This window comes from Ambystoma mexicanum, chromosome 1q, assembly GCF_040938575.1.
Source record: "Ambystoma mexicanum isolate Mex_15411 chromosome 1q, UKY_AmexF1_1, whole genome shotgun sequence".
Lineage (NCBI taxonomy): Eukaryota > Metazoa > Chordata > Amphibia > Caudata > Ambystomatidae > Ambystoma > Ambystoma mexicanum.
Genome location: NC_090922.1, coordinates 142,494,125 through 142,517,338, shown reverse-complemented (window position 1 = coordinate 142,517,338; position 23,214 = coordinate 142,494,125). Strand labels below are relative to the sequence as shown.

The window sequence follows — 23,214 nt, the reverse complement described above, 5'->3', positions numbered from 1 at the left end:
GACTCATTTTACAACTTTCATATTTTGCCAGCCTCTTTTACCACATCCTTCTGTAAAGGGATGCCAACTTGTTCTTCTTGGTGCATCGGAAGGGAAAAAAAATCCACTTCATGACCACTGACTTCCCATGCCCTTATGTCAGCAAATAGATTGGAAGCACTTGACTTTGGACAAATTATCTCCTTGTCCCTCCAGGCCATTGGCCAGATTTGTATCAACCTGTTTACAATGAAACTTAGTCAGCTGGGTCGAGTCGCACTTGGCAGCATAGGCTGAGAATTGGGGTACCTTTGGTGTGGGAACCATAGCAATCATTATTGAATGTCCTTGGATTGTGTTCACGAGTACCTGAGGTGTCGCATTGTTCTACCAAATAAGAACTTTGAGTTCACCCGACCTCACCCTATACAATGTGTGTTCCAACAATGCTTCTGGAGATGGTAAGTGATTGCGAGACCACTGGTAAAAGAAAAACAATAGCTCTACCTGGAAGAACAAGACATTTGACTGGATGGGCACTGCATAGGGTTGGGACCAAGCCATGTGAGTGCACAGAAAGGACACTAGTCCTAAACACAAGCACAGAGGATGAAGCTAAATTAGTGATTGTAGGCTGCAGGCCCGTGATACTCAGCACCCGTGTGACTGCATTTGTGAGTGGTTTGTTGTGGAGGGTCTTACGCTGATATTTTGGAGGTGTGGCAAGGGAGTTGTGCCTGTCCGGATACAAGTTTTTAAAGGTGGACTGAGCTGATGCGTGCCCGGATAAGACCTGGGGCATCTCATCAATTGATATCAGGAGGTCTGTGGATACCCTCAAATACCCTGAGAGAGAAACAAAGAAGTGAAGGGCAGAGGCCAGTGATTGGCTTAACATGAAGGGAAGTTTACACATTACAGCCAATGTATCTATTTTGGAAAGCAGACCTTTTTGTTACATTGTGAGGTGATTCCTCATCAACATTAGTTGCAAAGAGGACAAGGTTTTAAAAATTGGCATCAAATGCAAGTGAGAGGTTGCCAGACAATTTGGGATTTGCATCGCCTTTGCTTGACCTTTGCATACTTGAGCTTTTAACCATGAAAGTGTATGTTGCCCCTCTGCTCTGGAGCTGAAGTGCCAAATATACACCCGGACCTTTGGTTAGACCACTGAGTAAGGAAGAACAGATCTGTGCACACCCAGCAGTGCACCTTAAAAGTTGGACAAGCCAAGCTCAGCCACTAAATCACACCTCAAGGTGTAACCTGGCATGTAAGTGCCAGGCAGAGCTCCAGAAGGAGTTACAGCAGAGCCTAGATGAAAAGTTCAGGGAAGAGTCTGTGTAAAAGAACACCCCACATGCCACTGAGTAGTCTTCAGAATCTGCCCTTTCAGAGCCTCATGACTGGAGTTTGCTGACAACTTAGATGAGCTCTTTGACTGTGATCCATAAGTCTGAATAGGATCTGGAGGAAGGCCAAGAAAGCACCATAGGGTTAACTCCAAAAACAGCGCCTGACGGTCTAACCAATGATTTGATGGGCAGAGCTATTGGACACAACCATTACATTACAAATGGCTAGAAAAGACATGTGAGGAAGTAATGGAAATGGAAGGATAGAACACACATCAAAACAGAGACCTCAAGTGGAAAGAGACATTTGAGGGGTTGAGAAAATTACCCAGCTGTGAAAATCACCTGAGGGAGGTGCATGCTTAACCGTGATGTCATGTGTGGGAAGTGCTGCGTCTGCGCACAGGCTTCCTGTACGTTTTGTGTGTGCGATGCAGGAAATGTTCAACTCTAGGTACATATGGCACATCACATATAAATGAAGGGGGGGGGTGGCAGGACACATCATCGTGTTCACAAATGTAACTACCATGGACAAGACCATTTTTAAAGCATATTTACATCTGCAGGCAGTTAAAGTTTGTTGCTGAGCTGAGGCCAGCATTATTCTAGAGATGTGATCGGTCATAATGTGCAAATGCTTTTTTAAATGGTATGTTAATCTACAGATTGCTCATCCCGAGACTGCGACTTGGTAAAGACAATGTTAATACGCTCTGCGTCCTCCACAAAAAAAAAAGTCTCTTTCGTCCCCATTAGGCAGGGGTCTGAAGGTAAGCTTATGGAAGCAGCTCACATCAATATAGATTGTGCAATGTATGAAATGATGTCCCTAAAAAAGAAACCTACTGCTTAAACATAAGGCTGTGACTTGAGTATTTAAAGGAAAGGCACTCCTTTACAGAGATCTGCAGGCTAGAGACACGCTAATCCAATACGTCTTTCTGTTGGCATAACTGTTTGATTGTGGACACTTGTGCAACTTTCACAAGAAACATGCATCTCTTAAAAGCCTTTCCTGTCAAGCCGTGAACCCCCAAATGTCCCTTCTCTCTGCTGGGGTTTCTGGCCTAAGCTAGTAGCCAGTGATGTTTAAGATCCACTGGAGAACCAAAAGTTAACATACGACAGCTGCAAAGACTTGTGCTCCTTGAATCAAAGACAGAAGCACCAACCATAAAAATAAGGTAGGAATAAGATCAGTTTCTTCCAAAGCGGACATAAGCATACATAGTTTGGTGCGTCACCTTATGCTCCTCAAAGCGACCTTTACTCATAACATTAATACAGATTTGTAGCCTCTAATAACCTTTAAGGGCATAAAAAAGGATGTTTGCTTCAAAGTCTCATAACAAACCTGAAAACAGCCGGTAAGTCCTCTGTGGTTTCAGAATCTTACTTTTCACTCCGGGAGAAAGGAGATCTGAGGAAGGAAATGCTAATGGTTCAGTGTGGGAATAAAAAAAAAAACAATCACAATCATAATTTACAATTTGTAATACTTCAAACACATTGCACTTTTCAAGGGGGTTGGAGTGGTGATGTTTTATAGCAGAGAGGTACCCAGCTTTACATTAAACTTACAGAAACAACCTTTTTAACAATGGAAGAAATTCCTTACTTATATGCTAACAATTTACTGTTAGCCCTGGATTGGGATCCACTAACATAAAACATAAGATTTCAAAACATACCTCAAGTCTGCATGTGTACTCCCGCCCCTCCTCCCCAACTACTCTCAAAGAGGGTGGATTTTAATACCTTGTTTTATTGGCTTCAGCAGCGCCAAGTAGTTCAGTTACAACATAGCAGAGTTAAATACCAAAACTATATGAACTCATTTGGACACAGAATTTCATTTGCTTTGTGGCAATGACATATTGGTTTATTTATGTATAGTATATTTATAAGGGGCCATCTGTGAAAAGCACCCACATCTTGACTGGACATAACTGATGAACAATATCAGAATCACGTTGGTCATTTCAATAACCGTTGTACATACTGCAAAATAGTTGCTTGGAACACTAAGAAAATTGAAAAACCATCGATGTTCCCCTTCTGCCAACCCTTTGAAGTTCTAAAACGATAAATTAGCACAGTTAGCCAGATGTTGCACCTGGGAATGTACTTCAGGAAATGTTAAAGCGTTTCTAATCCATTTCATCTAATACGATATTTTAAAATGTCCCATCTAAGCTCGGGGCACACCACAGAGTGCATTGATATTGAAAATCTTCGCACAGGTCGTGCAATCAGCATGCACACGGAACACACATACTGAACTCCGAGTGGTATTACCTTTGCAGATTTCCAGGTCCACAGGGTAGTCTATATTCTTGATCAGTTTCTGACATCCACCTGTCTTTTCGTACACAAATCTTTTGAGATGCAAAACCAGAACAGGAGGAAGCCCTTCAAGTGTGACTCTTCGGCTAATCTCAACCTAGTAAAAGCAAAAAACAGGATCCAAGGTTGATGATCAAGCTTTTTATGCTAAAGACGTCATTTCTATGCATGCCCGTTTGCAGCCAATCAGAACTTTTCAGTGAACAAACGAACGGAACGCCAAAGAGTGCCAAGAGCTGTGAGACAGCTGCTTTCTAAAATGCTTTCACTGCACATTGACGAAGCTGAAAAACAGATTGAACTAATTAGAAGAATGTGAATTGCGTGGGGCTCAATTACTTAAGATAATTTGACTTAAAGGTGGTCTATGCATTGGCTGAGCACGTTTACATCCTGGTTAGAGAATATGACAGAAGCCAGAAACCGAAATTCATGAAGAGTTATTGTAAGGAGAGGACACCAGTGCCCACCCTGAACTGTGCTTTAGACACTAACAAAAACAGCCAGATAAATGAACGTATGAAATCTTTTGGAACACATTTCCAGATTTATGACAAGTCATATAATTGGGTTAAAAAAACTGGCAAAGAGAAAATAATATTGTGTCGCTTTTAACTTTGTGCTGATACTACATCGTACCTGTCTTTGAATGATTGTGCTTGGGAGGCAAGAGTGTTTTTGTCTGGTGGAGTGGCAATGCTAAAAGCGGGTGGGGGGAAGAGAGGGAGTTTGATGAGGGGTGACCGCAGAACGTAAGGTTTTCATCCATTAATTGGAATTCGCAGTAAATAGTGGTATGGTGTTAGAGAAGCAGGATGTGTAGTTTGTGTGTAAGGGGGCATGGTGGTCGAGGATGGCTTATTCATTGGGTGTTGGAGGGATAGCACTCACACAACTTTAAAGATATTTTTTTCAAAAGTTCAACAAAGCGTGGTAGCTCTGGATCACTCTTAAATGTCTTTTTAACTTTCCGTAGGACATTGCACCTGCAGTGTTTCTTTGCATGCAAAATGCGGTTTTGTATCAATTTCTTTTCAATTCTATTTCTTTCCAACTGTGTTTTTTGCACCAATTTAACCATTGGTTTTTTTTTGCGCACCTCTACCATTCACACAATCTCACAGCGCGGACAATCTTATAGTGCGATGGATGAATTCCTGACCTGTTAGGGCCAGTGATGGATTACATATGACTATTATTAAGGAAATACCCTTGTCAAGACGGGTGGGGGGCTTGGAAACCAATCGGCTCTCCCAGTTACCTTAAAGTCTGGGTTTTAGATGGGGTGGTGTTAGGCAGAAACCTGTGCAGTTCCCTTCGGGAACACTGCAAAAGATTTAAGACTACAGGTATAGCAGTAAACCCACTTGGTAGCAGTCTGTACCACCCAGATTTACCTGGTAGCTGTGGCTGAGCAGTCAGACTTCCCTCAAGAAGAGTTAGGCAGTATGCGAAGTATACACAATAGGTACTCAAACACAATAGTACAAGCAAACACTGACCAGAGCTTGGTTTCAAAAGTATATAGTTATTTATTTTAAGAACACATAAGTTGAAAACACTCTAGCAATATATAGTAAAACACTTAAAACACAGTTATATGGAAAGCAGTCCCAACCCTTATTCCTATCTAGACAATTCTAGGTTAACATCACATAATTCAAACAGAGGTGAGTGCTTAACTTTAGATGACACTCTAGTAGGTTCAAAGAAGGGAGAGAAAAAGCAGGAATAGGCTAAACACACCACTCTAAGGTCAAGAACACTTTCAATAGGCTCAAAGAAGCATAAAGTCACAGGTGAGCAAAAGTCACTAGGCAGGGCCCACTCTTAGAGCAGACAGAGCGACAATGTGCCCAAGATCACACTGTTATTAGGGATTCAGAGTCTTGCAAAGAGTTCAGACGGAGTTTAGAGAGGCTTAGAAAGTTTAGCCAGGGTGTCCCAGGCACTCCCAGGTTCGAAAGCCGGGGGCTAAAACTACCCCGTACAGTCGGTGGCAAGGGAAGCCAGGCGGAACACGGTACCTTAGACGGGAAGGATCCTCCAGCGGTGGCAGTTGTTCCAGGCAGTGGCAGCAAGGCTCGAAGTCGGTCAGGGGAGAAGAAGTTCTCGCTGAAGAGCAGAAGAAGAAGGTCGTTGCACTGCCCGGGAAGAAACCAGCCGCGGAGTCCTCCGGTTAAAGGGTTGCACCGACTTTCGCGGTTGTGGTAAAAATGTGGTATTCCGGTTGCCGGGGTGCTTGGCACGGGCAAGGCGGCCACGAGATACCTCGAAGAAGCGAAAAGAAGGTGAAAACTGGTTGTCCCCACCAGTCAAGGGAAGGAGCCACTCCGTTAAGAGTTCTCCTCGGTCGTTGGGAAAAGTGGTGAGACGGTTCAGCAGGGCTCCACCGGGTGGTGTCGTCGCAGCAGGTCGGCTCAGCTCTTCCCTCGTCGGATTCTTGGTCCTGTGGCGACTTCTGAAGTTCCAGTCCCCAAAGCCCTGCTTTTATGCAGCAAACCCCCATTCACCCAGCCTAGCTGTCACTCAAACATGCTAAGTGGTGAGCCGGCTCACCACTTGGGCCAATCAGGACGGAGTGCGACTTGAGTTACCAAGGTAACTCAGTCCAGGGTGCCTAAATCCCCCTCCACCCCTCCTAAGTACCCCAGACAGAGTGGCACCACTTTGGAGGGCTTCTGTGGAGAAGCCCGCCAAAAGTGGGACAAAGGGCTCCACTTCGGGTCAGAGTTACAGAGGCGAACGCCAACGCCATTTTAGAATCAAGTTTTGGCAAAAAATCCCAACCGGAGTTATAATAATAAATATATAAACCGGCGGTATGTTTGAGGCTACCGTAAATAATTAAATGTGTTAGCCTAAAACAATGGGAAATCCCATAGGAAAATATTCGCGGTCGAATATAAAAAGTAGTTTCCACTGCCACCAGCCAAAACTCGATCAGGGGGGACGGAGACGTGCCCCCTTGACTAACAGACCCTGGGGCAATCGAATTGCCCCAGCCAGTACGTCCACAATATGATGGTTTTTACTGGTTCTGTTCAGGATTTAAGACTAGTAAAGTCTTTGGTGACTTTACATGCCCTGGGAGACAGTAGTCAGTCCCAGGGTATGGAGTCTATGTTGGGGAGTCCCTAGGACACCCCTGGGTTACGGCACAGAGGGTGCTGTGTAACCCACATCACAAAAATACATGAGGCCCTATGGAGTAAAAGACCCCATAGCCCATTCAACACAAGGTTTAACCAAGAAAACACACTTCAACATGCCCAAGAGTGAGGGTAAAAGAGTCTCACTCTTGGCAGGAGAAAAAAAAGAAACCCTAGAAATCCAGCAAAGCTGCTGGGGGACTCACTAGGTAGGGAAATTCAGCCTAAACAGAGAATTCTCCCTAACAGGTGGTCCCGGCAGCGGTTCAGAAACCTTACTCTGATGGTGTTATGTTGGCGCATTTGCGCGAGTTCTTGCCTGGTGGCTTCGGCTATGTTTGGGTACTTGCAAGGACACACCAAGCTTCTCTGAGGAGTGTCAAAGTAGAGTTGGGGCAAGTCATTCGTTTCTGTTGCTACTAACCTCTACGAGTCGCTCACAGAAAAGAGGGCATAAGTGCACACACGCACCAAAATTTAAAGAAAAACGTATGCACCACTTTTGGCTTTGCATACTACACTCAAATCATTCACATTGGTAATGAATGTAAACTCATTATCTAATGGTGGGTTTAAATTCTGATGCAGCTGTGTATTTGATGTGATGGTTAAACCAGTATTTTGTTTCAACCTTTAGAAATAAGCTCTTAGACAAGTACCAAAATCCAAAGTTGTACTTATTAGGGCTAAATAAATTTGAAGCATTTAGAAATGCAATCAAATCTAACTGCTCAATAGCTCAGTAGTAGAACTGTAAAAAGATCTCTATTACAAGGTAAACTCTTGTTTTTTTCCCCAACATAAAAGCTACCAGTCCCTTACAGACGCACTGACTTCCAAACTTGAGTACAACATGCACAGGGACTACCTCAATTCCTAAGAGGAGTGGGGTGTTGGGTAGAATTTCCCTTCTGGTTGTAATTCTCCCCACTTCTGAAACCCCACCAGCACCTTTTGCAGTAATCAGTTATCCTGAGTGAGTGGGAACCTTTTTCCACACTGACTCAGTATCTTACTTTACCTTTGGGAACCCTTTTTGCTGTATATTTCTGGAGTTATGCTTTCCCCCAACTTTTTAGGCATCTGCAATTTATTATTGCAGCCACAGCACTTTCCGTGCAATGTTGCTGGGAGTTCGTTGAGCTGCCCTGTTTATTTTCCTAGTGATAACAGCTTTTACTATGGACAAGGGGATACTTTTTATCCTACCAGATTTTTATTTTGTGGCATCAGCACATCTGCTGAGGGGACACATTGTATCCCCTTTCCCACTTCTTCTGTAACTTTCGAGTTACAGTGACAAGTTAATTTGAGTGGCTGGATGGATGTTTTCTACTGTTTTTTTGCAAATCTTACATGCAGGCTGCTGTCGCAGCTGGGGTAAGGGACACATGGGTCACCATTGACCTAAAATGGTAGCAGTACTTTTGTTTCGCCAACTGTTGATGGCTTGCCCTTTTTCTTGAGCCTTCTTCTGCCTACCTGGGTGGGAGTGCTCCTTTTAGGTGTTTTGTCTTTGTTGGGCTTCCTTGCAAAAGCCCACTAAGGCTCTGCGTGGTGGAGGAGACCTGAAGTGCGGTTTCGGCGGGAACTTCGTGGGCATCCTTCTGGGCCTAGAATTACTTTTTCCTGCTCCTAGAAGTCTGCTCAGCCAAGCCAGAGACCAAGAAATGGAGCAAAGTCTGCATGTGACAACCATTGCTGAACCGAAGCCTGTGTCGAGAGCCAATGAGCCAGTATCGTAAATATCATCTGCTGGGCATCCCATTCGAAGAAGCTGACCGTCTGCTTGCAACACAAGTTCTTTCTTCAGCCTCTAGGCCAAGAATCCAAAACACAAGCTGCTGTCGCCTCACCTTGGGGATCCGGGTGAAATTCTTCTTCATCAGAAAAGGTGCTGTCCTGTGCCTAGGTGCTTACCGGAGTGCTTGCTGTGTTGAATAGTACTCCTCATGGGCTTCCTGGGACACTTTAGGGTGGACAACTTACCAATACCCTTGTTCTGCTACCTTACATGTTGGTTAAAAAATTGATTTGCTAACTTTTATGCTCCTCCGACTACTTAACTGAATAACTGAATATCATCCAAGAATCTACTATTGAACTGAGTAATGGTTAACAAATGTTTTATAATATATATATATATATATATATATATATATATACACATACATACACATATATATACATATATATATATATATATATATATATATATATGTGAATAAGTTTAATACAATACATAAATTACATGCAAGTAATGACCTTAGTGTTTATGATAAATAAGCCCATTTATTTTTACAACTAAGGTGTATTCTTGACTATATGTGTGCCCCGAGGTCTTTGTACTTACCTACAGCCCTTCTCTCTCCTAGACTAAACCTGGGTGCTCGGCCATAACTACCAAACCTTTTGGGTAGTTTAGGCCAAGCCTAAGAATTGGAGCCCTGTACACCTAAGAGTCGAGCCTTTAGCCCTACCATAGGTGGACTTTAGTAAAACTCTAACAGTGTGGGGGAAGGGGGGGTTATTCGAAGGAAGAGGAACATGTACTTGCTACTGCATCATGTACCACTTCCTTTAGATTCGCGTGGTAGAAATCACAAGGAACGATGAAGTAATTATGGGGAGACTGAGTTCTACTCTACTGTGCTTAGCTAAAATAAAGGTTATTGAGCAATATCTTGCCAAAACGAGCACCATACGTAGAATTGGAGTTCATACAAAAATCACATGGCACACTTAAAGCCACAACTCTACAGATTAGACCTAAAAGACATGTGTCCATGAACCAGTGAGTCTTAAAAGCCTACTTCTTTTAAGAAAGGCCACCATATTAATGGACAGTCTACTGGAGGATTTTAAATCCTTTGATCCAACCATTTAGAATTTCAGAGCCATTGTGATTAATTCTTCTCCACCTTAGGGGAACGGTTCAGGAAGGATGGAACAATAATGTATTGGTCAAAATGAAAATGTCCACTTATTTCCAGGAAAAGAAAAGAAATAGAGGAGTTCCATGTGAAAATGGACAAGGGTTAACAAGTTACAAGTGTCTGGAGATCACTATGTCCTTGTTTGCAAACAAAAACCCAGTTCTAGAAGAAATTCAGCCCACATGGAAAATGTTTGAAAAAACTGTGTGACAGGGCCACCAGTATGGCATTCAAAGTTTATGAAGGATTGAATGGAACAGTGTGCACAATCCATCAACATGTCTTTGGACCACTGCATTCTATACAGAGAAAGCTTTGGAGTTCCTACATGGTACATTGATAGAGAGTATGATTGGACTCTTTTATAGCCGTTTTCACAAAGCAGAAAATGAATTCGGGAACATGGTCCACAGAACATTGCACTGTGTGATACTCCGGTACAACGATCCCAATGGATGAAAGTGTGGCATTTGCTCTAGCATTGTAGTCTGGTAGCCAGCTTCTGAACCACTTGTAAAATCTTGTGTTGTCTATTTAATAACTCCTCCTGAAATAAATTGACAACCTGAGAGATTTAGACACGAGAGGAAAGACTAGATTCTTGCTGTTGAGAAGGAACATAGCATAGGCAGCATCAATAATCGCTGCAGTACAAATAGTTGAAGCAGGTCTCAGTACAAGATCTATTTGGGTCATAGGGGTGTTAGCAACACTATCCAACATATCCACACCTATAATTTCTGGATAACTTTGTGAATGAGTAGAAAAGCTGGAATAAGAATATACACCCACCGATCATACAGAAATGCAAATCCCACTATAGTATGACCGGAACCATACACATGTAGAGACCACTCTTGGTCTTATATTGAGTTACAATAGGATTATCAAGTCGATCGAGAAAACTTTCCAAATCCTGAAAACAAAATCCATGACTGGGTCACTGAGCTTCCACTTCTGCGAGGGATGAGTCCTCTTGCTGAAATAGTTCACTTTGAAGTGGTCAACAGCTGCCAGAAGTATTGCAAAGATGCACATCTGTGGCTTATGGACGATTCCACAATTCAAGTGACTGCAGGAATAGCTGGGGAAAAGGAGTACCAGCATCTTGCTCCCATAGAACATTGTGGTTGTGTTTTCTGCGAAAATAGGAACTCTTGTCCTTTAGCAACAAAAAGGATGCTTTTGGGTCATTAAAATCACTATCAACAAGATACATCGGGGTAAATATGTCCGTGCTGAGGCAGACAGGAGGCCACTAAAAATATAAGGCGATGCACAGGGTTGAAACAGAACAATCTTGTATTGGCGATGATCGACTCCGCCATGAACCCAATACGGTCCGGCGAGGAGTTTATAGATGGATCTGCAGATCAGCATCTTTTGAATGTATGGGTAAGGATCTCCTGCATGGTACACATATGGAATGCATTGGTTGAACCAGACTAGTTTGAGAATAGTAGGCAATCCCAGTGTTTGTTCTTTACTTCCAAAAAGTGGGATTGAACCCAGACACCCTCCATTGTAAGCAATTTGTCATCGATGTCAGTATGCTGGAGTTTCGGTTACACCATCACCACCTTTGGAAACAGTTTGGAAGGGCTCTGGGGTGAAGAAAGTAGGGAGAATTCTCTACCTGGTGTCTTGTCCATAAGAAGGGAGTCCCCTGGGTGATGATTTGCCAGGTCTTTAAGTATAAGGATTAACTATTGGCCAAATCAGACAGATGTGTTTCTAAGGGCACAGGGGATAGGTCAGTCTTACTTTCTCAAAGGTGGTTAGCTATTGCACCAAGGACGTTTGTACCTGAATTTCACATGATTGCATTAGGACATCTTTGCTGTTGATTAAAACAACTGAAAAGCCATACATCCTGTGTTCTGTCCTTTGACTGATTAAGGGTTTTACAGGTGCATCATATTCCACCAAAGACTTAACATTGATATTGGTTGTCTTACACTTGCCGTACTGCTTATCCTGTATTACTTCTACAAACCTTTTCACCACTGAACAAGAGATTTAGACCTTTGTCTCAAATCTTTTGATAGAATTGAGACATTTCACTGACACTCGAGGGATAAAAAATGTGGACCACCGCACCCAAATTGACAGAACAGCCTTAGAATGACCACCATAAAAAGGGAGAAATCTACAGATCCAAAATCCCACACAATTAACTTCTATCACTATTTCCCCTTACGTTTTCATCCTAAAAATATTAAAATTGTGACACGTCTTGAGTAGACCACAGTTCATTAAACAGTGTCATCTGTCCAAGCTGAAGGAAAGAATGAAGGCTGGAAGCAAGTGCATGCAAAGGTTTTAGGGTAATCTATGAATGGTCAAAGCTGCAACTGTAAATGCTTTGCTTTTTCTAGGTTTCCATTCCCAGTAGTATGGGCAAAGCTTTCCTACGACTATGAACTGGGACATGACATCAGTACGATCACTTGTTTAATCACCCCTTGGAGATGCGTTTATTTTGTTATGGCCGTTTTTTTCGGTAGGAAATGGTTTTGATCATATTTTCACATGTCTTTAATAAAAAGTGAGGGCCCTTTTATCATGATCATTGAGTGAACTTCAACCACCAGTTACCACCACATCAATATGTAGATAACTTCCAGCACTGTATAAAAATAAACTCAGATTGATTGAAATGACATTTTATGAACTACCACAAATGTTAACATTATAAGGGAGAGGTACAGCACGTCTGAGAATAATACTTCAAGGCTGACAAGAATGAAGTCCCCAATAATGGGATCAAAATAAAGCATCTAGAACGTGCAATGGTCAAATGGAATCCAATGATAGCAATCTGAAAATCTTACAGGTGCATGACAAGGCTTCTCCATCATATATCAAATAAGGCCTCAAATGCCCCAAAAAGCACCAGTCAAGGACAAAGTAAAACAATCAAATGATCTTTATTGTGGATGTAACCAACACCTGGCGCTTGATCACACAACAAATATGGCTGCGAAAAGTGTAATTAGTGCCAATCACAGGATGTTTAAATGAGGATATACAGTTAAGCATACTGACACCTTGCATTTAGCACATTTTTGAGCAATATGCAAGGGCAACATTGTGTGTCATATTTCATGTATCTCTGTAACCAAGTGTCAGATTTATATTTTTATCTAGGGTTTTATCAGTTGGAATTTATTTTATTGTGCTGTGATATACGATATCTGCCTGTCTGGTTGAATGTATTTTATTATGCAGTCATTTAAACCTATTTTTAAGGTTGAAGTAAATGCACTGTGCACTTTATCAAGAGCGTATTTGTATAGCACAGAGCACTTTAAATACCAGTCTAAGACAGTTATTTCATAGGTCATACCGGTGCACACAGTTTACATTTCACAATTTGCACTTTATTGCCATCTGTACTGTATGTAGAATTTTATTTACCATTCTGTGGCAGTCGCCTCTGTGGTCTCCAGGGGGACTGCTCCCATAGGTTGATGTGCGGGAAATTGTATCGGTCATATTGATGAATGTATTTAGTATTTTCATTCCTGCAGTCATTTTAGTATTTGAGGGTTGTAATAGAAGCACTTTGCACTTTATTCAATAAGCATTTGCACAGATATTAGTATTTAGTGTAATAATATATGACAACCAGGGTGATTGCTCTTGCCCATAGCTTTTTCCACCCTGGTTTTTGGATATTGCATCCACAATAAAGATAATTGTATTGGACTTACTATGTCCTTGACTGGGGCTCATTTGTTTGACGTGCTACGAGCGCGAGCCTAATCTCGGCTGGAGTTTTTTTAAATTACATATATATATACACACACACACATATATATATATATATTCATTCAATGAAAAAACGTTAAAGGGACGTTATGGTTAAGTTGCACTAATAAAAACCTATGTAATTCAGTAAAAAAAGTCGATAAAAGGTATTTGATATTTGTCATCTTTGATGTCCTGTGTGTTAGTCTTAGCAGTGCAAGGTGGTGGCGCGAGTTATGGTTGCTTAGCTTACCATAACTGGTGAATTTCAGGGGTTTTCGATTTTACTTTTAACCAGAACGTCCTTTTAACACCTTTTTTTACTGAACTTAATAGGTTGTTAGAGCTACTTAACCATTACGTCCCTTTAACAACATTATTTCAATGAATTTCATGGGTTTTTAACAGTACATACTATTTTCCTACAACTTACTAATATCATACTTACCAAATATAACAATATTTGTGTCCAATTTACAAAGAGTCACTTTGAAACTCTGCCATTTCAAAACTAAATAAGGGCCGTTAGGGCTGTATCTAGTCACCCCTGAGGCACCGTAACTTTGGTCACAAATCTGCGTACTATAGACTGTTTGGGTTCATGGGGGCTTGTCGTCTGAGGGGTGAAAAAGATCCTGTGACTTATTTCCATGCTTCTAGTGTCATGCTGGAAGTATCTGTGGATCTGGTGACGCTATCTTCCCATGCCTTTGTTTCAGCGTTCACCCACTGCTCTAGTTCCTTGTACCACACTTTATGTTGTGGTCCTGCGGGCTTCTTCCAGGATATTGCAATAGACCTTTTCGCCAGTATACACATTATATCCATAATTTTGCCAGGTGCGTAAGTTTAGCCGGCCTGGGGTATGTTCCCAGAAGGCATTTGTCCGGAGTCCACTTGTACCCAGTCAATCCTGCCTTTTCACTTGTCTGCTTTATGTTGTCCCAAAGGGACTGCGATTTGGCGCACAACCATAATATGTGGAGCAGATCCGCTCTATCTGCCCCGCACCAGGCACAGTTAGATTGTGTTTGTTTATTGAATTTCGCCATCCTGGATGGGGTTAGGTATGTTCGGTGCAGCATGTTTAGTTGTATCAGCCTAAATCTGTGGTTTCTGGACACTGCTTTAGGAAACGCTAGAGCTCTCTCCCATTCCCCATCAGTGATCTCTCGACCCACATCAGCCTCCCATTTACTTTTCAGCTCTGCGCTTCGTGAGTTAGGGGCAGTAGATTTGGGACACTGGTTTCCATCCCTCGCCTACGTTATACAACAATGTAATCAGGGGGTCTGATTCTGGTTCCTCTGGCCATGTTGCCCACTTGTTTCGCGCTGTAGTGCGTAGCTTTTGGTACCATAGGAATTGGTCTGGGTGAATGTCATCCTCCTCTTGTAGTGTCTTGCAAACTCCTTGAAGGTGCCATCAGCGTACAAGTCTCCCCATGTGTATACCCCTTTCTTTTCCCAGTGTCTAATGTGTTGTAGATCAGCGCCTGTTTTTTACAGGTCAGAGATCATTGGTATGTCTGGCAAGTATGGGTGCTTTAGGTGGGCGAGTGCCTTCGCTCTGTGCCATATTTTCCTACCCAGGGTAGCTAAGAAGGGGGCATTTCGGAGCAGTTGGTAGGGTGCCCAAATAAGTTCCCTTAAATGCATCGGGGAGATCATGGATTGTAATAGAGGTGTCTCCGATGTGGTGTCGTCTGCTAACCACTTGATCACCAAACTGGGCTGTGCTGCCAGGTAATACTTTGCTAGGTTTGGGAGTTGGATTCCCCCCTCCCTGTATGGTAGGACTAATGTGGAAAGCGCCATCTTGTGCCTGCCCTTCCCCCACAGGAATTTGCAAATGATCGCCTCCAGCAGGCGAAAGAAAGGAGCACTGATGTAATAGTGCACGTTCTGGAACCCGTATAGGAATCTGGGGAGGACGATCATTTTAATTATTGAGGCTCTGCCCATCATTGACAGGGGAAGTTTTGCCCAGAAGCTCGTAGATTTACGTAAAGCGGGGATTGCAGCCTTCGTGTTGTGCTCATGCATTAGTTCAGGGGTGTGCATTATTTGTATACCAAGGTATCTAAATGAGGTGGCCGCCCACTGTATCCCCACTGAAGGAAGTTACTCTATACTCTTGCCCTTTAGGCCCGCCAGTGGAAAGAGACAGGCTGAATTGTATGCCTGAGACCCTAGAGTAGTTATCTAAGACGGCTAGCATTGTGGGGACGTTGTTATGTGGATCCTTATCATATAGCAGTACATCGTCTGCATAAAGTGAGATGATGTGGTCCACTCCTGCCAGGCATATCCCTGCATCGAAAAATTGCTTCCAAAAATAGATAGCGATGGGCTCCAGTCCCAGTATATAAAGCATGGGGTATAGCAGGCATCCCTGCCTGGTGCCCCTGCATATGTCCCAGGCCTCTGATACATATTTCCTGGTCTTTACCCGTGCTCTAGGTTTAGTGTAGAGTATTTTGATCCATCTAATGAACCCAGGGCCGAAGCAGAAACCCTCAAGGACAGCCACCAGCCATTCCCAATATATGGAATCAAACGTCTTAATGGCATCAAGGGATAGCAGTGCGTATGGTTCTGTGCTTGATTCAGTTTGTTTTATGACATGTTGTAGTCTGCGTAAGTTCATGGCAGTGTTTCGGCTCGGTACAAAGCCACCGAGTTTCGAAAAACAAACTGTAATACTCCGCAGCTTCCACTAGATGTCGGCCTATGCACAGCATGTGATCTAAGCAGATTCCACAAGCCTCAGATATATATATATATATATATATATATATATATATATATATATATATATATATATAGACAGCCGGAAGCTCGATGGACTGGTTTACATGGAACTTAGATATAAATTTAGGTGAGAACCTAGGGTGTGTGCGTAAAACCAGTTTGTCTTTGTGGATAGTAAAGAAAGGATCCTGTACTGACAGAGCCTGAATTTCACTGACCCTTCTTATAGAGGTAATGGCTACTAAGAAGGCCGTTTTATAAGTCAGGTGTTTGAGACTACTTTTATGCATGGGTTCGAAAGGGGGGCCCATGAGCTTAGCTAGCACCACATTGAGGTCCCATCCTGGCGGTGGGTTCGAAATAGGAGGGTGAAGTCTCTTTACTCCTTCCATGAAGGCTTTAACTACTGGTACTTTCCACCACGATACTTTGTTATGGGATGTGGTGTAAGCCGAGAGGGCTGCCAGGTGTACTTTCAGTGAGTTAAAAACCAAACCTGCGTCCAGCAGGTGGAGCATGTATGTTACAACGTTGGAAGGAGTGCAATCAACTGGGTTGATTTGTTTATTCTGGCACCAAATAACGAATCTCTTCCCCTTGTCAAAGTAACAGTGCCTTGTGTTTGGTTTCCTGGATTCTTTTAGGATGTCCATACACCTCTGTGGTAAATTGAGATGGCCAAACTCTATGACCTCAGGAGCCATGCTGCCAGGTTCATTGAGTTGGGTTCCTGGTGCACTGTTTGACCTTGCTGCTGGGACAGTAGGTTGTACCAGGCTGGGAGTTTGATGGGCTCGCACACCGCCATCCTGCGTAGGTGTGGAAACCATGGTTGTCTCGCCCACATGGGAGCGTCATCGATTCCTTGTTCATCTTGTACACCACCTTCCTGATGAGAGGGGTTGGTGGAAAAGCGTACGCAAACATCCCTGACCAGTTCATCCACAGGGCGTTCCCTTGGGAGTCTGGCTGGGGGAACCTGGATGCAAATCTTGGGCATTGTTTGTTTTCGCTTGTGGCGAATAGGTCTATAGTGGGGAAACCCCACCGAGAGAAGAGATCTTCTACGATATCTCTGTGAAGGACCCATTCGTGTTCTTCTGGAAGGGAGTCTCTGCTTAGGGCATCCGCTAGGGAATTGAGCTCCCCTGGAACATGTTGTGATGACAGGAAGATGTTCCGTTTGAGTGCCCATATCCAGATTTTCTGGGCAAGCTTGGACAGATTTGGCGAACGAGTCCCTCCTTGTTTGTTCAGATAGAACATGGCTGTCGTGCTGTCCGTCCGGATCTGCACCGACAAGTTTAGCAGATGGGGCTCGAACGCCCGAAGCGCTCGGAATACTGCCAGAAGCTCTAGCAGATTGATGTGGTTCTTGGTTACTGAGTGAGACCAGAGACCCTGAGCTGTGTGGTGGAGATGGTGAGCTCCCCACCCAGTCAGGCATGCATCTGTAGTCACCACTGCCTGTACTTCTGGATCGTAAAAGGGTTTTCCCCTTGCGAGATTCTCTCTTGTCCACCAGTGTAAGCTCTGTACGAGTGTTGGCGAAACGACCACTAGATCGTCCCACTGACCACTTGCCTGAGACCACTGTTTCGCCAACCATTCCTGCATGGGACGCATGCGCAGACGCTCGTGGGGGACCAGGTAAATGCATGACGCCATCATGCCCAGTAACCGCATTGCTTTGCGTACCGTTATTTGTTGACCTGACTGATAATGTGGAATTTGCAGTAGTATATTCCGAATTCTCTCTTCCGAAGGGAAGGTCAACCCTTTTTGAGTATCTAGGATTGCTCCTAGGAACTGTTTTGAAGTGCTTGGCGCCAGACTTGACTTCTTCTCGTTGATAGAGAAGCCTAATTCGTGGAGGAGGTCGATAGTCCTCTGAATGTTTGACCTGCAAATTCCTGGGGTTTCCCCCGTTATGAGCCAGTCGTCCAGATAAGGGTACACTGGGATTGCCTCCCTGCGTAGGTGTGCAGCTGCCACCGCCAGTACCTTGGTGAACACCCTTGGTGCTGAAGCTATCCCGAAGGGCAGTACCTTGAATTGGTAGTGGCGACTGTCCACCTTGAAGCGCAAGTATTTTCTGTGCGCTGGGAGCATGGAAATATGAAAATAAGCATCTTTCATATCCAAGGTTGCCATGTAATCCCCCTTTTTTAGGAGGGGGATTACCTCTTGTAGCGTGGTCATACGGAATTTTTGGGGCTTGACATACTTGTTGGCAGGCCGTAAGTCCAATACTGGGCGCATTGTCAAAACTTTCTTTGGCACAAGGAAGTAAGTTGAATAGATACCCTTGTTTACCTGGTGTCCTGGGACGAGTTCTATCGCGTCCTTTTCTAGCAGAATGGCGATCTCCTCGAGAAGGATCTTCTGATGTTCTAAGGAGTGTATTCTTTGTCGTGGAGGGTGGTTCCGGGGACGCTGCAGTAATTCTATACAATATCCTGTGGACACTGTTGACAGCACCCATCTGTCTGAGGTGATCCCTTCCCAAGCCTGGGTGAAGTTGGAAATGCGTCCCCCTACTGGGGTTGCGTGAGAAGGGACCCTGAACTGAGCGTCACTGCTTTGGTGGAGGCGTGCCACCTCCCTTGTTGGGGCTGCCTCTGCCTCTTCCACGACCTCTCTTGTTACCCCTGCCGTAACTTTGGGTAGACTGCTGGTTGTTGTTCCATTGTGTACCCTGTCCTTGGGCATAGTTGCCTCTTTGTGAATTTTGGCCGCGTAGGTGACGAAAATTACTGTTCCCCCTCTGGTTAGGGGTTTGTTGGTAAGCTGGCCAAGGGATTTGAGAGTCGCGTATTCGTCCTTGGCATTCTTAAGTGCGTCTTCGACCGCTTTCCCAAACAATAGATCGGGTTCCACCGGCTTGTCTATTAATGAAGCCTGGGTTTCTGTTTTGAACCCCGACTGCCGTAACCACGCATGTCTCTTGATAACAGTACCTTCTGCTATCAATCTTCCTGCGTTGTCCGCGGTGTCGAAAGTTGCTTTTAATATGCAACCAGACACGGCTCTCCCTTCTGCCGAGATCCGAGCCAACTGGCCCTTTAACGGTTCAGGAGCAGAGGCTATGAGCGCCGCGACCTCTTCCCATTGATGGCAGTTGTAACTTGCCAACAGGGTGGTGGAGTTTGCAATCCTTGCTTGGTAGGCGGACGTTGAGGCTACCTTCCTGCCAAACCCGTACAGTTTTTTGCTCTCCTTGTCAGGAGGAGCTTCTGATGACGATAAGGGTGTCCCAGCCCTCTTCCGAGTGTTGGTAACCACTAGGGAGTCTGGTTTGAGATGTCCTCTTATATAAAGAGGGTCAGACTGGGCTGCCCGAAAAAGTTTTTCGACTCTGGGGTTGACGGCTCTGGTGAGGTTAGGATTCACCAGGGATGGATCTATTCTACGTTGGATGGATTTAAGGATAGGGATGGTCTGAGCGACCGGCCTCCTCTCTCCCACCAACTCTTCTGCGAAGTCCCTTTCCTCCTGTACACCGTGGGTGTCGATGTGAAAATGTTCTGCTGCGCGAGCGAGAACTTCATTAAGGAGGGGCTGGTTATCGACTGGCGAGTCGGTAACTGGGGCTTCGCTCTCTACCGGGGAATCTACTCTGTAAATTTCCTGCTCATCTTCTATCTCCTCCAGGTCCTCATCATCCGCATAGTATTCAGTCCCGGTTTGTTCCTCCATAATTTCAAACTCCTGGTGTGGAGTAGAGTATGGAGTAGAGTAAGGCTGCACCTCGAAGGGTTCAGGTCTTTCGAACCGGGCCTTTTTACTTAGGGGGATAGGATCAGAGGAGCCTGAGGGTGTGGCCCCTTGAGGGTCATACGAAAGGAAATGTTCTGGGTTTTTTTCATAAAAATCAGCTAAGGAAGACATCCTTGACATGACCCTGTCTATGTCTTCACTGGACCATACTTTGGAACAGGGTATGACCTTAGTAGTGACTTTAGTAGGCAACTTAGGGGACTCAAGGGTACCCTTGCTGGATGTTGATGTCTGCTTAGGGTGGAAGGATGGTCTTAGAGGAGTGGAAGGCTGTGCTTTCCGCTGTTTCCCCCCCTCCCCATGCGTGGAAAAATGTTTTCCCTGCCCCTTGGAGGCCCCAGAGACTTTCGACGGCTGTCGTCGAGGGTCTGGGGAGGTATCTGTGTGTTTTGAGCGTGGGGCCTCGCTGGTGATAACTGCGGACTCGGTCTCCTGGAGCGCGGCCTGGGGGTGGAAGTCGTCTTCGTCTTCCGACGATCGAACTTCCGTTAATCTAGGGAGCGAGGCACTCTTGGCAAGAGTGGATGATTGCCTTGCGTCATGAGGCGATCTCGATCGAGAGCGCCCAGAGGACACCGAGTCGGACCGTTCTATCTGTGCCTCTTTCCGAGAAGTCGACGTCGTCGAGATTCGGTTGGACTTAGTGTGTAGGGTGTGTAGCGCTTGCGTCGCCGGGGGTCTTCCCCATAGCCGCCCTGCCGGACAACCTTCCGAGGTCGGGGACCTGCGCTCGGCAGTCTTTCGACGCCGTAATGCCCTCGCCGTCCGAAAGTACGGCATCGCTGCCATCGCTGAAGGCGCCCTCCGCTGCCATGGCCGCCTGCCTGGCGTGGTGGGCCCAACGCTTTGTCGAACGGTCCTTAAGTGTCTTAGGCTTAAACCTACTACACGCTCTGCAGTTCGCTTCGGGGTGGTCCCTCGGCAAGCAGAGATTGCACGTGGCGTGCCTATCGACCCAAGGGTATTTGCGGTTGCACTTGGGGCAGAATTGGAAAGGGGTACCCTCCATACGCACCTTGAGGCAGCGGGCTGGTAAGTGTAGGAAATATATAAGGTGTACCTAACGGTGTACCTATATACCAAGAGTGAAGAGTATGTACCACCCCCCACTCTCCCTACTTGCAGGGCCGAGGCCAGCGGCCTACTAGGCCCGGGCTGAGGCCAGCGGCCTTCCGAGGCCCAGATCCGTCGTGCAGCAGCCGACGGTCGATGTCTTCTCCAGCCGTCGTCGAGTGTCGACGTTGGGGTGGGGAAGGATGTTAATAAATAATTTTAAACTTCAATAATAAGCAAAAGTATGGCTAAGGCCAGGGAACTCCGCAAGATGCTTCCGACCAGTATGGCGGAAAAAAACAATCTGAGGATCCTAGACGCGTGAGGGATCTTGGGTACAGTGGACGTCACACTAGGGATAGTATTACTGGCACGCCTGTGTCGACGCCCATTTTCGAGTTTCGAAAAACAAACTGTAATACTCCGCAGCTTCCACTAGATGTCGGCCTATGCACAGCATGTGATCTAAGCAGATTCCACAAGCCTCAGAAATGTATATATATATATACGGTCAATTGTGAAAAGGTCAATTGTGACCCTTTAAATTCGGTCAATTGTTCATTTGAACAATTGTAAATGAACAATTTGGGTAATACCATTAATTTAGCCAGCATCGTAGCTAGAATTGTGGTCAATATTTTCACACCATAATTGAGCATGGCTATTGGTCGGTAAGAATCACATTTGTCAGTGGGTTTGTTGGGCTTGATAATCGGAATCAGAAGGATCTCTCTCATGCTTTCAGGTAGTATCCCTTTCTCATGTGCCTCTTGAAAGACCTTGTGTAATAGGGGTGTTAGGGAAGTCTCGTATGCTTTATAAAACCCAGTGGGTAGCCAGTCGGTCCCAGGAGCCTTGCAGGTGGCCAGAGATTTGATTGCTTCAGTTATATCTTCAGCTGTGATGTCTGCATCTAGGGCCTCGGCCTGTGCAGGGGATAGCCTGGGTAGTCCTATCTCCTCTAATGTATCCGTTATTTGTTCTCGGGGGATCTGGTCTTTGTGGGAGTATAGGTGCTCGTAAAAATGCTTGAAGGTGTCATTTATACTCTGTTGCGTTTGTTGCATATTGCCTTCTGTGTCCTGTAGTGCGGTGATTGTGTGTCTTGGGTGTTCCTTTTTGCATAACCAGGCCAGCAGTCTGCTTGGCCCATCTGCTTCTGAGTGTGCTCTGTTCGTTCTAGCAGTGTGGTCAAATTTAGCTAGTCTATCCCATGCTGTCGTGCATTTAACTGAGTGTTTTAAGGTTGACTTCCCTCTGGTGGGTGTTTATGGGCGTGGCTTCCAGTCGTTCGACCTCTCGTTCCCACAGGTCTAGTTCAACCCGCAGCTGCTTTCTAATGCCTCCTGCTTTCGTTATAATTTCTCCCCTTATTACTACCTTTAGGGCATCCCACATCGTGCTCATGTGGTCGACACTATCCGGGTTTACCTCGATAAAGTTATCTATGAAGTTGTGCAACTTTTCTTTGAACGCTAAGTCACTCAGGGCTTCCACCGGCATTTTTCAAATGGGAATAGGGGGTCTAGGGCCAGTGTGGTTCCATTCTACCAGGAGTGATGAATGATCTGAGATGGTTCTCCCCAGATACTGTGCTCCATCTATTTGTGACAGGTGCTCTTTGCTTATAAAAACAATCTAATCTTGTATGCAGGTCATGTGGGGAAGAGAAGTATGAGTAGCCTCGTGTGTCTGAGTGCAGCTCCCTCCTTGCATCTGCGAGGTCTAGCCTGTTCGTCATTAGGGTTAGGGCTGTTGTAGCCACAGATGGGCCTTTCGGGTGTGGGGCTGGGACCTGTCAAGTTCAGGGTTATGCACACAGTTAAAGTCTCCACCCCAGAAAAAGAGGCCATGTCTGTATGGCATGATTTTGGCGTACATTGTGTTCAGGTGCGCCGGAATATTGTTGTTGGGGAGATAGGAGTTCACTATACATACCTCGGTTTGCTCTACTCGGCCCCATATTATCACGAACCTGCCCTCTGGGTCTTTTTCTGACTTAATTAAGTGGAATGGGAGTTGGAGATGAATCCAGGTATATACACCTTTGGTGTATTTGGAGTAGGTGGTTCCACCTCCCTGTCCAATCCCCAATGTTCAC

The 23,214-nt window shown here is 44.9% G+C and overlaps 1 protein-coding gene across 2 annotated transcripts in view; it reads right to left on the bottom strand.

Moving 5' to 3' along the window:
• Nucleotides 1-23,214, bottom strand: part of USP10 (ubiquitin specific peptidase 10) — a 943,776-nt gene that overhangs the window by 60,575 nt on the left and 859,987 nt on the right. For both annotated transcript variants that reach the window (XM_069636257.1, XM_069636260.1), the window contains 2 exons: nucleotides 3,639-3,783; nucleotides 2,695-2,760 (listed from right to left, as the gene is read on the bottom strand). In XM_069636257.1, the coding sequence (XP_069492358.1) occupies nucleotides 2,695-2,760; nucleotides 3,639-3,783 (211 nt within the window). The remainder of the gene's footprint in view (nucleotides 1-2,694; nucleotides 2,761-3,638; nucleotides 3,784-23,214) is intronic.